We start from the raw sequence: 15,939 nt of genomic DNA, 5'->3' as shown, positions 1-15,939 counted from the left end.
AATTCTGGAATGCAATTCTTATGTCTTTTGGGTTTTTTATCACCTTGCCCTCTTTTTGGATTTGGCTTATATGGTTCTGCTTTTGCCTTTTGTTAAGCTGCCAGGCTAACAGCTTTCCACATTTATTTGCGTGTTCAAAGTTCTTTTGTTTTATCCGTCTTAATTTCCACTCTATTTCCAAGCTAACCAACGTTGAATACTCTGCTTTTAACGTATTTACTTTTTGTTTTAGTCCTTTGTCTGACGGATTTTTACCCAGCCGTTTTTCGTTCTCTGACAGATCTTTCAATATTTGCTCTATCTTCCTTTCCCTCTCCTTTTTTTAAATACTATTTTGTTTTATTAGAAAGCCCCTCATGAAAGCTTTTCCCGCGTCCAAAACCCAATTAAGTTCCGACCCCTCTTTTAAATTTAAATCTAAATATTCCTTAAATGTTTCTCGGGCCTTGTCCACAATTTTTTGGTCGAAAAATAGCCCTTCATTCATTCTCCAACGGAAGGGTGAAGGTTGCTCTTCCGACAGTTCTAAATATGTCGGATTATGATCCGAGAGGGTCCTTGGTGGAATGTCAGTTTTACTTATTTTAGGTCCCAATTCCCTTGATACCCAAATATAATCTATCCTTCCAGAGCTCTGATTGGGCTCCGAGAAGAATGTGTATTGCTTAGAGGTGGGATTTTTATACCTCCAACTGTCAATTAGGTCTAACCTTTCTACCATGTTGAAGAAGGACTTTGGTAACTTGCAGTCTTTATTAGATTTCCTCGTCCCCGATCTATCCAACATTGGATTAACCACCCCATTAAGATCTCCCAATAGGAGCATTTTTTCATCTATAAATTCTAATAATCTTTTCTCTAATTTTTTATAAAATGCTGCTTTTCTCTGGTTTGGAGCATACACTCCTACTACCAGCAGTTTTTCCCCTTGCACCATAACTATAACTGCAATTACCCTGCCCTCTTCATCTTTAAAGACCAATTCCGGTTTAAACTTCTCTTTTATGTAGAAAACCACGCCCCTTTTCTTTTCATCACTTGAGGTAGCAAATTCTAAGCCTAGTTTTTTATTCACCAGAATCCTTTCATGTTTTTTTACAATGTGAGTCTCCTGTAAGCAAATCAGATCTAATTTTTCTTTTGTTAATACATATTCAAATTTGTTTCTTTTGCTTTTGCTATTTAATCCATTCACGTTCCAAGATTTTATTTTCAATGCCATAGTTTTTATTTCTGTTAAATATATTTTATTTGTTTTTCGTGGAAATACACTATATCCAATTCTTTTATGTACGTTCCTCCTTATCTATATCAATATCTGAGTTTTCTCCTTCTCCTTCACCCATGCTTTTCTCTTCCCCCTCTTCTGGTAATTCCTCCTCTTTCTCTTCCCCTCCCACCGCTCCCTCTTCTTCACTCTTTTCCATTCCTAGGATCTGTCCATACCTTCTCCCGAATTTATCGATGTCACCTTGGTTTTTAAACGTAAATCTCATACCCTTGAAATGAAAAGTAATTCCATTCGGAATTTCCCATCTGAAACCGATATCGTTTTTTCTCAACACCTTGATAAACTCCCGGAATTTTTCTCTTTTGCGTAGTACTCTTGTGGGCACTTCTTTAAATATGATTATCTCCCTCCCGTCAATTACAAATTTGTTTGAAAAGCTTAGTTTTAGAATTTCATTTCTTATGTACATCGAATTGAAAATAACTAAACAATCCCCAGGGACCTTTTTTGTCCTTGGTTTTACCGGTTTCATCCTAATCCTAAACGCATTCATAATTGCAGCCTCAATTTCTCCTTTGTCTATGCCCATCCACTTTGCTAACTCCACCGAGAGTTTCTCCTTTATGTTCTCATCCCGTTCTTCCGGCAGGCCCCTAAACTTCAAATTCTGTTGTCTTTGCCTATATTCCATAAGGGCCATATTATCCAACATTTCTTCTTTCTCTTTTTTTAATTTGTTTATCTCCTCCCTTAAGCTTTCGGTTTCTTTTTTAACCTCTTTCACGTCTTTTTGCACCTTTTTAGCACCCTCTTTGGTGTGAAATGCCTACCGGGGCTGCAGATAAATATCCTGGAGGCAGGCTGCTTACCACGGGAGCCTGAGGCTGCGTGAGACGCGGTTGGCGGTGCTTCCCCCTCGCGTCCACCACTCAATCCCCCCCTGAGGCCACTAATTGGGGCCCCGAAAGAGGGGAGAATGGCTTAAGGACGCCGCTGGGTAGCCTATTTTTCAAGGTAACTCCCCTTGAATCTCGGGTCTGTTAAGCCCTACAGAACCCGGTAAACTCCCCAGTCTCTACCGAAGCGACCACAGCGCGGTCACTTCGCGCTCCCTTCCGTGTCCGCAGCTCACCGGAAGTCAAAATATATCTAGAGTTATTTGTAAATAGAGGTACCACTGTATATTTTTTCAAAATATAGTCCGGCCCCCCACAAGGTCTGAGGGACAGTGGACCGGCCCCCTGCTGAAAAAGTTTGCTGACCCCTGCTCTAGTCCATATAAAGGTCTGGCTGCAGACATTAACAGGTGTGATCAATCAAAGCTAACATAGAGAACTTTTAAAGGGACTTTCCAAATTATGCGTACGGTGTATGACAACAGGTTACATGCTCAATAGAATCGAAACAATTATCCTCCCATACAGAGGAATTACAGATAATAATCATAGTCCCTGCACAGAACCGATTTCGGGTGACGCTCTGCCCATGTCTGGGCACCGGAAATCAGGCAGCGCCGGCACCGGAAGTTGTCTCTTCGCATGTCCAGACATGCGTAGAAGCGACTTCTGGTGCCGCACTACTGCTGATCCTGGATTTTTCTTACCGGGAGTTGGAGGGTATGCCTTGTGGGAAACTGGCAAGCGGCACCTGAAGACAACAGCCCTCTCCCCTCCTGTGTTTTCCAGCAACTGGCATTCAGAAGCATTGGCACCTCCAATCCCTGTGGCTAGTAGCCACTGACAGCCTCCATTGTCGAATCCTCTTTAAAGCCATCCAAGTTTGTGACTATCACTGCTTCCAGTGGGTGTGAGTTCCAAAGTTTAAACATGCACTGTGTGGAGAAGGACTTTATTTTCCTTGTCCTGAGACTTTCAACATTCAGCTTCATTGGATGCCCATGAGTTCTATCTGATCCCAGAAGAAGCGCCCCATTTCATACATGCACCTGGACTCTGGCACTGAAAACAGAAGCAAGCTTTGCTTGATGAAACCTCTCTCTCCTTCTACCCCATCCTTGTCCCTTTGTCTCCTCAGCCCACCAGGATACAGAGGCCATACTGAGAAACCTGTTTATCCCAATCCTAATTGTATGACACATTCTGCAGGAAGATCAGTTTACTTTGTTAATTCCAAAATAGGGAGGAGGAGTGGCGGGGGGGACGGGGGGGACGGGGACGGGACCAAGTGTTGTTCTGGTGACATGAATACCAGATTTTTGTAGCCCTGGCACAACCTGACATAAGGTAAATACTGCTCTCAGTTTAGGTTTGCTAGTGACTGCTGCTCTCTCTCTTTCTCTCCGCTTCCTGCCAAATTGCACATAGGTCTTAATATCATCTGATAACTTGGGGCAGAAAAGACGAAAGTATCTTGTTCATTTAGGAGGTCACTGACAGGTAACAACAATGCTTGCACTGTGGCACCAGTTCAAGTCGGTCAGATGAATGGGGAGGATTTCAACTTCTGATCCAATCTGAGGCACTGTTTTGTTTTTGAAGCCTTTCACACATTTTATGTTTCACAAATAGAGTTTAAAAGCACCAGTGGACTTGGAGGACAAATGGGATATCCCCCCCTCTCACCCATTTTGTTCAGAAAATTTGAGTGTGTTATACCTGAAAAGATATCAAATGGGCACCATCAATTCCCTGTAATAATGAAAGGAAAATACCGAGAACAACCAGAGAATCTGCAGATTCACCAGCGAGGTATGTGAGTTTCTAGGATGTTTAACAGCAAGAAACATCAGAGATCAGTGCCCAGTATCTTTGAAATTCTCTGCTGCTTCATTGGGGGATGTGAGGGATAAGAGCTACCGACAGCCCCCTCCCATCCTGAACACCAGCTCCTCCCCCAGCGGGGAGGGGGAGACTTCGAGTGGTGATTCAGGAAGTGGAAACAGGAGCTTGAGTACCCTAGCGGAGCACAGGCACCGCCGGGGAAAGGAACAGGGAAGCAGGGAGACGGTGGGAAAGAGGCCGATCCCAGCCACCCCGGAATTGCGTAAGAAGCGCTGGGGGAGGAGATTCAGTATGCCAAGATTACGTTGTTGGAGGAAAACGCGCGAACCGCCATTCGGAGGTTCTGTGGGAGACTGACAACATGTACTACCATCTGTAAATAGCACTGTTTTCAGCACTGTAAATACACAGCACCAATAAAAGGATAAAATGCAGAGCTGTGTGGAGTCGTTACTCTGAAGTAGCCCACCCAGGCCACTGTGACAGGAGCCTATGAAGAGAAGCAGAATAATCAGACCTTTGTTTTACATCTTGTTTACTTTTACTTTGTTTTGTTGTTCTGGTCCAGAAATTTCTCTCGTGTTACTGCTTTTATGATTTGCATTCTTGTCTTGTTCTGAAAATAATAATATTATTTTTTAAAAAAAAATCTTTCTCACTCAGAGCTCAGTGAACAGTCTGTGAAAAATAGCAGCTGTTTCAAAGCAAAACAGGTGCAGACCTGATCAGTAAACTGTAAGATACAACGTGTAGCTACAATAAAGAAACTTTTCCAAGTCTCTGTCGCTTTGTAGAAATTTCCCGATACATAAGTCATTGTTTCAGCCATGGGCGTACCCAGGATCAAAGCTAGGGGGGGCACACCAGCCACGCCCCCCAGCCACCCGATTGGCTAGCTGGCAATGACGTGGCCAGGATCCCCCCAGGAGGCATGGTCAACGTGCACCCCCCCCCCAGAGAAAAGGGGGCCGTTTGCAAGGCAGCACATGGAGCCACCCACGCTTGCACTCCTGCCTCGCCTGCTCCTTTAATGGCAGCGGTGACTAAAAAGAGGCAGCAGCAGCAAAGCTGCCTCCGTTGAAGGAAACCTGGACCTGGACCTGGGCTAAATTCAGCCCACACTCCTTCAAGTCACAGCGAGCACAGCACAGAAAGTGCTGCCCCACAATGCTCCACGGCACTTCATGTATGCAAATGAGGTGCCGCGGAGCATTGTGGGGCAGCACTTTCTGTGCTGTGCTCGCTGTGACTGGAAGGAGTGTGGGCTGAAGTTAGCCCAGGTCCAAGTCCAGGTTTTTTTCAACGGAGGCAGCTTCGCTGCCGCTGCCGTTTCGCTTCAGCCAAGCAGGCTGAGGCGGAGCACAGCAGGCAGCGCCCCTGCCTGTCCTCTCCAGCTGCCCTGCTTCTAGGGGAGGGCAGCTGCCCCCCTGCCCCATGCTGGGTACGCCCATGGTTTCAACATCACAACGACCCTGTGAGGCAAGCCAGCTCCTCTCCCCCTGCCCAGGGTTACACAGCTGAGAAACTGGGACCAGGAATTAGTGCTTTGCCCAAGGCCTTCCCATAAGGCCATACTCAAACCGGGATAAAATGGTAATTGGTCAGCATTGATTTAATGATGCTAAGGGAGGAATGGTGCATGGTATAAATGCCAGAAGTTTAAAAATGTTACCTGTGTTCTTTGTGCCTTGCAGCAGTGAGGATGCTCAGTTGCATTAATCTTTCCCTTCATGGGCTTGCATCTCTTTCCCCCTGTAGGGTGAAAGGCTGCTGGAGAGGGAGGGTAGTTTCGATATGGAAGTTAACAAGCACCCTCCTCCCCTTCCTCCTTGAACATTCTTCTGCTCCGTGGCTGCTTTAAATTCAAATAGTCATTGGGGGAAAATATGCATGGCATTGAGCATGGCATCTAGACTGCCAAGGGAGTTGGGGACCTATCCTTCATTTCCAGAGGAAGAGTGGCAGCCAAAGCCTGCAATGGGTGTCAGTGGTTGCTCTTTTTCTCGGCTGTAAACATGTTATTTCAATGGGACTTCATATCTGTTTCCTTAAGGAAGGGTTTGGCCAGAGATGGAAGGAAGGGACTGAATAGGCAGGGCTAAAGCAGCAGTGGGGAACCTGAGGTCCTCTAGACTCTGCCATTAGCCCCAGCCAGCATGGCCAGTGAACAGGGACTGTGGGAGCTGGAGTTCAGCAATGTCATTGCTGGGAGTTGGACTAGATAACCCTCAAGGTCCCTTCCAACTCTACAGTTCTCTAATTCTAGAGCGGGCATCCCCACACTGCGGCCCTCCAGACGTTTTGGCCTACAACTCCCATGGTCCCTAGCTAACAAGACCAGTGGTCAGGGAAGATGGGAATTGTAGTCCAAAACATCTGGAGGGCCGAAGTTTGGGGGTGCCCGCTCTAGAGGGTCACATCTGGCTTACAAGAGAGAGGGAGAAACTATAGCTCCGTGGTAGGGCACCTGCTGAACATGCAGAAATAGGTAGGTAGGTAGAAGTAGGTAGGACTGGGGGAGACCGACCCACTGCCTGAAATCCTGAACAGCTGCTGCCAGCCAGTGTAGGCAATGCTTAGCTAGAAGGACAGTCTGACTCTTTAGGTGGCAGTTTCCTATGTATGGAGAGTCTCCGTCCCTTTTCCTCCTCTGACAAAGGTGTTTCAGCATATTTTTGAAGCTTTGCCCCACACAACAACTGCTCTTTTCTGGCAGCACAGAGACTCTCCTCTGGGATAATGTGCCCTCTATTAACCGGTTGGTCTCTTTACTCATGAGTTTAAGGCGGAAGAGTCAAGGAGGAGAGGAGACTTGCAAGGTCCTCCCTCTCTCCTGAGCCACTCCATTATGACATAGCCAGACACCCGAAACCTTCAAAAGTTTTGGGAAATTGATGAGTTTGGTTTGCACTTTCCAGAATGTGGCCAAGGGATGTGAGGGCAGTGCTTACTTGTTGGATGGGGGGGGGGCTGCCAGAGGTGCAGGTAAAGGTAAAAAGGTAAAGGACCCCTGGATGGTTAAGTCCAGTCGAAGGCAACTACAGTATGGGGTGCAGCGCTCATCTCAGTGCTCTGGCCGTCTCAGCAAAAGCAGCCCAGTTGGCTATGGGTACTCTGCATCTTGACTGGAGAAAGGGTGTTTGTTTATAGAAAGTGGCTTTGTTGGGTATAACATTGGAGTGGATGAAGTGAATTTTGTTTATATACAGCGGATTTACCTTCTGAATTTTATTATTATTTTCTCTCTCTAAACCTCTTTTTAATTTCATTTTCTTTATTTCACTCTTTCTCTGTTTTTATTAACTTCTCCCTCCATTCTCTTTATATTCAACATCTTTATCAATGACTTGGATGATGGGCAAGTTTGCAGATGACACCAAATTGGGAGGGGTGGCTAATACCCCAGAGGACAGGATCACACTTCAGAATGACCTTAACAGATTAGACAACTGGGCCAAAGCAAACAAGATTAATTTTAACAGGGAGAAATGTAAAGTACTACACTGGGGGGGGGGGGGGAATGAAAGGCACAAATACAGGATGGGAGACACCTGGCTTGAGAGCAGTACATGTGAAAAGGATCTAGGAGTCCTGGTAGACCACAAACTTGACATGAATCAACAGTGTGATGCAGCAGCTCAAAAAGCCAATGCTGCATCAATAGGAGTATAGAATCTAGATCGAGGGAAGTAATAGTACCACTGTATTCTGCTGTGGTCAGACCTCACCTGGAGTACTGTGTCCAGTTCTGGGCACCACAGTTCAAGAAGGATACTGACAAGCTGGAACGTGTCCAGAGGAGGGCAACCAAAATGGTCAAAGGCCTGGAAACGATGCCTTAGGGAGCTGGGTATGTTTATCCTGGAGAAGAGAAGGTTAAGGGAGTGTGGTGGAGTCTCCTTCTTTGGAGGTCTTTAAGCGGAGGCTTGACAGCCATCTGTCAGGAATGCTTTGCTGGTGTTTCCTGCTTGGCAGGGGGTTGGACTGGATGGCCCTTGTGGTCTCTTCCAACTCTATGATTCTATTTTTATTGTATTTAAACCCAAGTCTTAGTTCGGACAAAAAAAGAGGACAATATATTTGATATAAAGTTTTGCATTTTTCTCTATAAACCCTAATAAAATTTATTCAAGAGAGAAAGAGAGAGGGTGTCATTTGGGCTGCAACATTTCTTAAGACAGCCTTTCGCCTCGGAAAAATGTGTGTGTTTTGTCCCCATGCCTTGGGAAAACCCCTACTGCTTACAGTGGTACCTCGGTTTACAAACACAATTGGTTCCGGAAGTCTGTACTTAACCTGAAGCGAACTTTCCCATTGAAAGTAATGGAAAGTGTATTAATCTGTTCCAGACAGGTCCGTGGAGTACTTAAACTGAAAATACTCAAACCAAGGCGTACTTAAATCGAGGTATGACTGTAATTTTAAAAATGTAAGGAAATAAACCATAGAATCATGGGGCTGTAGCAACTTTAAAGTGAAGGAAAATGTGTTTAGGCATGACTGGAGATTTTCTTTTAATATTGCTATAGGCAAGTTTACATCTATTTCTTTTTTTTAAATGGGCATGGCCAATCATGGGAGGGGTGTGGTTAAAGACAGAGAGGTGGGGCTCCAGGAGATACTAACACCACTGGTGCTTGTGGCATGTGTGTGTGTGTGTGTGCATGTGCAAGCACAGGTGCAAAGACAACCAATTAATTTGAATTGGTTTACCTGCCAATCAGAAATCGCCACACAGAAAAAAATCTGCTTCAAAATACATTTGGGTCACTGACTTTTAACCCAGGCCTACAGGAAAATAAAGAATGTTGGGAGTACCAGGAATCCCCCCTCCCTACCTCACAGGGTTGTTGTGAGTTTTAACGGTCCTTAATTCTGAATATATTGTTGTAACCTGCTCTGGGGTGTGCTAGTGAAGGCTGGATGGTAATAGTAATGGTAATAATTTTATTTACCATACAGTAGAACCTCGGTTTATGACCACCTCGGATTACGATTTTTTGGTTTACGAACGCCACAGACCCATCTGGAACGGATTAATCCACTTTCCATTACTTTCAATGGGAAAGTTCGCTTCAGTTTATGAACGCTTCAGTTTATGAACAGACTTCCAGAACCAATTGTGTGCATAAACCGAGGTACCACTGTGTTGCATTCATAGCTGCTCCTCCTCATTCTATCCTCACAACAACCCTGTGAGGTAGGTTAGGCTGAGACACTGGCCCAAGGTCACCCAGTGAGCTTCCTGGTTGAGCAGGGGCTTGAACTCTGGTCTTCCAGGTTCTATAATGTCACTTAGCTGCAATGAAGTAAGCCTGGGTCTGATTGGTACCTGGATGGCAGCCAGCCATGGAACCACCACCTAAAGAAAATAAACAGAATTTAACCTAAACATGTTGCAGGATACATCTCTAGCTGCTGGTGGTGTCAATAAATGCTTTTTCTTATTTTCTGTCATTGTAATAAGACTTCTTGGTGTAAGGAGCGCCTACCCTACTACCTGAAAACGACCCCCCCCATTGACTTCATTCGGGCTTCTTTCTGCAAACACCTCACCAGGAAGAGGCTGTGTGAATCCAACCCTCCGCCTCTCTTCATGGTTTAGCAGTGCCCGATCCATTCTCCCCTCGCACGTCTGCTCAAAAGTAAGACCAGTTGCTTTCCACGGGACTTGCCCCAGGTGAGCAACGACAGGCTCCCCCCCCCCCGCCTCCGTCAGAGCCATTCTATGCACATGGCTTAGGAAACAAGTCCCAGGAAGGCTAACTCATGGAAGGCTAAGCCCATGGAAGATTTTTGCAGCCTACGGCGCGCCCGCAAACACCCACCCATCCACCCGTTCCTTAGGCTCTCAATTGAACCTCGCAATTCTGGGCTCGCAATTCTGGGCTCGCAATTCTGGGCTGCATCAATAGGAGTATAGCATCTAGATCAAGGGAAGTAATAGTACCACTGTATTCTGCTCTGGTCAGACCTCACCTGGAGTACGGTGTCCAGTTCTGGGCACTACAGTTCAAGAAGGATACTGACAAGCTGGAACGTGTCCAGAAGAGGGCAACCAAAATGGTCAAAGGCCTGGAAACGATGCCTTATGAGGAACGGCTTAGGGAGCTGGGTATGTTTAGCCTGGAGAAGAGAAGGTTAAGGGGTGATATGATAGCCATGTTCAAATATATGAAAGGATGCCATATGGAGGAGGGAGAAAGATTTGTTTTCTGCTGCTCCAGAGAAGCGGACACGGAGCAATGGATTCAAACTACAAGAAAGAAGATTCCACGTAAACATTAGGAAGAACTTCCTGACAGTAAGAGCTGTTCGACAGTGGAATTTGCTGCCAAGAAGTGTGGTGGAGTCTCCTTCTTTGGAGGTCTTTAAGCAGAGGCTTGACAGGCATATGTCAAGAATGCTTTGATGGTGTTTCCTGCTTGGCAGGGGGTTGGACTGGATGGCCCTTGTGGTCTCTTCCAACTCTATGATTCTATGAACTCAATGGGTCTCCCTTCTGGCGCACACGGAGGGGGAAGGGCGTGCGGCTTGCCAGGATCGTAGCGGCGGCTAAAAAAATCTGCTTTTGGAAGGGGGGGCACCCTAGGGAATGGAAGAGAGACCCGTACAATCTATCTATTTAATTTTTTAAAAAGAGCCCCTGCGAACTCTCAGCCGCTTCTCTCTTATCTTCATTATGGGTAGGGGCGGACTGTAGGGCTTAAAGGGAGGGAGGAAGATTGGCGATTGGGGCCAGCCCACCCATTCACTCTTCGCACTCCCACTCCCGCCCCCGTGCGCGCCTGCCGGGTTCCCCCGCGCGGAGTGAGGGGCGCGCGCGCTTGGAGAGGCGGAGGCGAAGGCTCCACTCCGCCCCGCCGGGCTGCTCTTGCTTTTCCTGGGGCCGCCGCTGCCTGTCCCGGCTGGTGTTTCTGCTCCCGCCGCGCCGCCGCCTCCGTCCCTCCGAGGCGCCTAAAGTTTCTTCTCCCCAGCGGAGCCGCCGGGGACTTGGCCGCGGTGGGGAGCCTCGCCGCGCGCGGCAGGGCGCCCTCGCCGTCCTCCGCCGGGCCGTGTGGCCAGCGGCGCCCTCTCCTCTCCGGAGCCCGCCGCGCGCCTTCGTCCAGCATGCTGGCCCGGCCTCCGGCCCCCGCCGCCTGGAGCCGGCCGCTCCTTTGGCTGCTTCTCGCCGCAGCTGCCGCCGCCTCGTCGCCGGCCGAGCCCCGCTCGCGAAGTTGTTCCGAAGTCAAGAAGCTCTACGTGGCCAAAGGTTTCAGCCAGAGCGAGGCGCCCAGCCACGAAATCAACGGTGAGGGGCGGCGGGGAGTTAGGGGTGGAGTAACCGTGGGGGACCGGCTTTGGGTGACTTTCTGCGGGGTGGGGGGAATGGAAGCCCCCTTTGTCGTCAGTTCGGGAGAGCTCGGGGTTGAATTTCATTAGATTCCATGACTCTTTCTCGCTCTACCAAGACTTTTCCAGGGGGGGGGGGGGGGCTCTCGCTTTTCTCTTTCTTCTCCCCGAGCTTTCAGCCGGCAACTGGTGTCCTTGGACACCCCCGGGGCTTTACTGGTCTCGCCCCCTCCCAAAAAAACAACGTCAAAAAAAGTTCTGATTTGGCAATCCATGTTGTCTGAACTGCATTGGAAAGCAGGGCCTCGTTGGGGTGGGTGCGGGAAATGGACCCCAAACTCCTCGATACCGGGCCCCATCCCCTTTGCAAACTGAGGACAAGGCTTGCGATCCCGGCGCCGTTCTGCGGCTTGGAAATTCGATTTGGAGCTCAGTCCCAGGAGCGTCTACTCGCATGTAAGCCTCCTGGGAGCTCAGTGGGACTTACTTCTAGGTAGGCGCCTGGCCAAAGAAAGAATTGGGGAATGGGGATTTGTGTGAAGGAAAAAGATTCGTCCCCCGTTCTCTCATTCTTTCTCAAGTTGTTGCTTGTGTAAGGTTGGGGGCGGCCGTGGGGGGGGGGGGGAGAACGGGGGGGGGAAATCTCCAGTGAGCTAATTGGCAAAAAGCTGTAGCCTTTTATTGCAACCCCCCCCAACACACACACAAACGCACACAATTGCAATTTAATTGTAACCTGGGTTCCTGAATTTTCCAAACACACTTCAAGAGAGTTCTGGATTGCAGAAATCTCCTTCTTTCTTTTAAACAACTTCAGTTTCGGAGCAGTTGAAAAGCGGAGGGGGTGAAGAGAGAGATTATTTGGTGAGGAAATCACCTCCCATCTCTCTGCCCCCAGCCCCCCCCCCCTTCGCGCATCTACTAAATGAATTTAGTAGGAATTTAGGAGGAATTTGCTGATGGAATTCGCAACAATTGATGCCTCCCAAACCATGTGGCTGCTGCTCTCTTCTCCACCCCCCCCCCCTTGCAGGGGGGTGGAGTTTCTAGCAAGCGAGCGGAATTTAGGATTGGTGGGAAAGAAGGTAGACTTCATTTACATTTCCTTGGCAATTGAGAAGCCTCTGCCATTGAGAAGGCCACACAGTATTCCTACCCCCCCCCCCCCAAAGTGGAAACGTGGCTGGTCACCTTGGCCATTGCCTTGACCCACGTTTCAGTCAATCGATGAAAAGAATAGCCAGGATGCTAAGCAGGATGGTGAAGAAAAACTTATGAAGAGCCTGGCCAACTCGGCTCCCACCCTGCTCTCACAGTAGCCAAGCAGATGACCCTGTGGGAAATAGCCCCCTCCCCACTAGCAGCCCCCAGCAATTGGGATTCAGAAGCAATACTGCCTCCAACAGTGGAGTGGACAATCTAACCACTGACACTAAGCCACAAATTGCCTCCTCTACCTCCCCCAGGAACTTGTCCAATCGTCTTTTAAAGCCATCCAAGTCGGTGGCCATCATAGGAGTCGACTCCTCGGGTGAGGAGTCTCCCCCCCCCCCCCGTAAAATATTTAGGTAAAGGTAAAGGGACCCCTGACCATTAGGTCCAGTCGTGACCGACTCTGGGGTTGCGCGCTCATCTCGCATTATTGGCCAAGGGAGCCGGCGTACAGCTTCCAGGTCATGTGGCCAGCATGACAAAGCCGCTTCTGGCAAACCAGAGCAGCGCACGGAAACGCCGTTTACCTTCCTGCTGTAGCGGTTCCTATTTATCTACTTGCATTTTGACGTGCTTTCGAACTGCTAGGTTGGCAGGAGCTGGGACCAAGCAACGGGAGCTCACCCCGTTGCGGGGCTTCGAACTGCCAACCTTCTGATCAGCAAGCCCTAGGCTCAGTGGTTTAACCACAGCGCCACCTGGGTCCCTGTAAAATATTTAAGCCCCCCCAATCAATAGGCATTGCCATTCAAATGATGCGTCACGTGAACAATTATGTGGGACAGGGCTTACCTGTTCCCCCAAATATTTTATTCAAGTTGGCATCCCTGGTGCCGATTGCTACATCTTGTGGGAGATGGTTCTAGAGTATAACTGTCTTGCGAAGGAGTCTTCTGACATTCGGCTTCTTTGGATGGCACCTGGTGATACTCACCCAGCCCTGCAGGCCCTGCCCCCCCCCCCCCCGGATATATTTATCTATTAAATGAAAGCAATTAACATGCCCTCTGTATTTTTGTCACATGGCGAAAGCCACATTTAGCTTGTTTGCTGCTTGCCAGATTGTGCAGCTAGGCAGTCCCCCCCCCCCCCCCATACCCCAAGCTGCCGTCACCCCCTTGAGATAGCATCACCTTAACTGGCCGATGAATTTTGGCAGACTTCTTGCCGAAATGTGAGACTCTCTGTGTAGGAAGTTCTTGGCCTTTTCTCTGGGTTTACATTTGGACCCCAATGCCCACTAGGCTTTATAAATAGGCGTCCTGACTTTTGCCTCTTGCCCTTTAGAAGAGTTATTAGCAACACTTCCTAGGGAGGAGGGGTGGGAAAGAGAGGTGTTGATTCCCTCCCCCCCCTTAAGAATCAACAGAGGCTGCATGCATTGTTCTGAACTTTTAAAGCTCATTCAAAACAAATCCTATTCCTAAAAGGAATTCTGGGCACTGTAGTTTTACCTTTCACAGTTACGTTTCCCAGCAACTTTTAACAAGTTGCAGTGCCCAGGATTCTTAGAATCATAGAATCATAGAGTTGGAAGAGACCACAAGGGCCATCCAGTCCAACCCCCTGCCAAGCAGGAAGCACCATCAAATCATTCTTGACATATGGCTGTCAAGCCTCTGCTTAAAGGCCTCCAAAGAAGGAGACTCCACCACACTCCTTGGCAGCAAATTCCACTGCCGAACAGCTCTTACTGTTTCCTAATGTTGAGGTGGAATCTTCTTTCTTGAAGTTTGAATTCATTGTTCCGTGTCCGCTTCTCTGGAGCAGCATCTTGGGGGGGGGGCAAAAATGTGTATTGAATGTGCTTTAAAGGTATATAGTGTATGCCCAGCCAGCTGTACTAAGGGATGGCCTCCTGCATAAAGGACCCTCTTTTAACTGTCCCATCAGGCCCAGGACTGTGTGTGCCAGCCTCCCTGCTCTCCAGATTACACCTCCATTCAACCTCGGGTAAAGGATGATGGGAGTTTTAGTTTACCAGTATCTGGATGACACCTGGTTGGTCTTTGCTGACTGGTGGCAGCCAATCAGCAGCTCTCCAGGATCTCTGCCACAAAGGGGTCTTCCCCAGCTGATATTCTGCTGGCCCTCTGAAGGGAGAATGAACAGGGTCAGCCTGCTATTTAGCTCTCCTGCACTGTCCAGTCTTCTTTGACTGGCAGTGACCCTCCAGGGTCTTCAGCAGGGAGGGCATCTCTCTCCTCACAGCCCAGTTCCTTTAAAGCTGAGGACTGGGTTTGAATCCCTACTTTGCCAAGCACTTTGGCACTCTGACCAACAGGGCTTTCTTGAGGTGAGTGCTCCTTGGGTCTCAGCTTTTCCAAGTTTACAATGGAGGTGGGGCTTGAATGGATCCTTCTGGATTCACAGCTCAGTCTTGCTGTGATGTTTCTCAAGACTACCTTAGAATGGGCCACATAAGCTTAGTGGAAGAGCATTTGCTTTGCATGCAGAAGGTCTCAGGTTCACGTCCCAGCATCTCCAGGTAGGATCTGCTGCTTGAAACCCTGGAGAGCTGCTACCAGTCAGTGTAGACAGTACTGTGGTAGATGAACAAATGGCTGCTGATTCAATATGAGGCACTACTGGCAAAGAAGGGTACTTTCTTTTTTCCCCAATATATTTTTTATTAAGTTTTTATATAAACACTTATAAAACATAACAAATTCACAATAAAATACTACAAAACATAAAAAACACACAACAATAAAAACAATAAACAATAAACACATATCACTTTGTATCATCCTTTAAGTCATTGTCTCTTTTACTTCCCCAAGTCCTCTCTATCTGATTTTCATTTTAGAATCACCTATAACAGTTTCTAGATCATTACTTTTAATTTTCATCGTCATATTTTTCTTAATTCATCTTTATCTCAGTCTTTTAATTATAACTCATTTTCCTGCTTTATAGCCTTCTCTTTTTTCCCTAATGCCTTAACTTCAATATCTCCCTAGATGATCAGTCCTTTAATATTCAAAAATAATTCCCTAAATACACTTTGAATTTTTTCCAATCTTCCTCCATTCTCTCATCCGCTTGGTCTCGGAGTCTTCCTGTCAATTCTGCTAATTCCATAAAGTCCAACATTTTCATTTGCCATTCTTGTAGAGAGGGCAATTCTTCTTTTTCCCAGTATTTCGCAATTAAAATCCTCGCAGCGGTGGTGGCGTACATAAACAAATTAACATCTTTTTTTGGAATTTCTTCCCCAACTATTCCAAGTAAAAAGGCCTCTGGTTTTTTCAAGAATGTGTTTTTGAATATCTTTTTCATTTCATTATAAATCATTTCCCAGAAGCCTTTTATCTTGGAGCATGTCCACCACATATGATAGAATGAGCCTACTTCCTCTTTACATTTCCAGCACTTGTTGTCACCCTTATGATACATTTTCGCTAATTTAACTGTTGTCAA

General features: G+C 47.4%; 1 protein-coding gene across 1 annotated transcript in view; it reads left to right on the top strand.

Moving 5' to 3' along the window:
- The first annotated feature begins 10,825 nt into the window (after positions 1–10,825).
- The window catches only part of LOC132591451 (glypican-4-like), a 115,279-nt gene continuing 110,165 nt past the window's right edge, over positions 10,826–15,939 (top strand). Inside the window, exon 1 of the mRNA XM_060270049.1 lies at positions 10,826–11,263. Within this exon, the coding sequence (XP_060126032.1) occupies positions 11,083–11,263 (181 nt within the window). The 5' untranslated portion in view covers positions 10,826–11,082. The remainder of the gene's footprint in view (positions 11,264–15,939) is intronic.

Source organism: Zootoca vivipara, chromosome W, assembly GCF_963506605.1.
Source record: "Zootoca vivipara chromosome W, rZooViv1.1, whole genome shotgun sequence".
Taxonomy (NCBI): Eukaryota; Metazoa; Chordata; class Lepidosauria; order Squamata; family Lacertidae; genus Zootoca; species Zootoca vivipara.
This window is presented reverse-complemented; position numbering and strand designations above follow the sequence as displayed.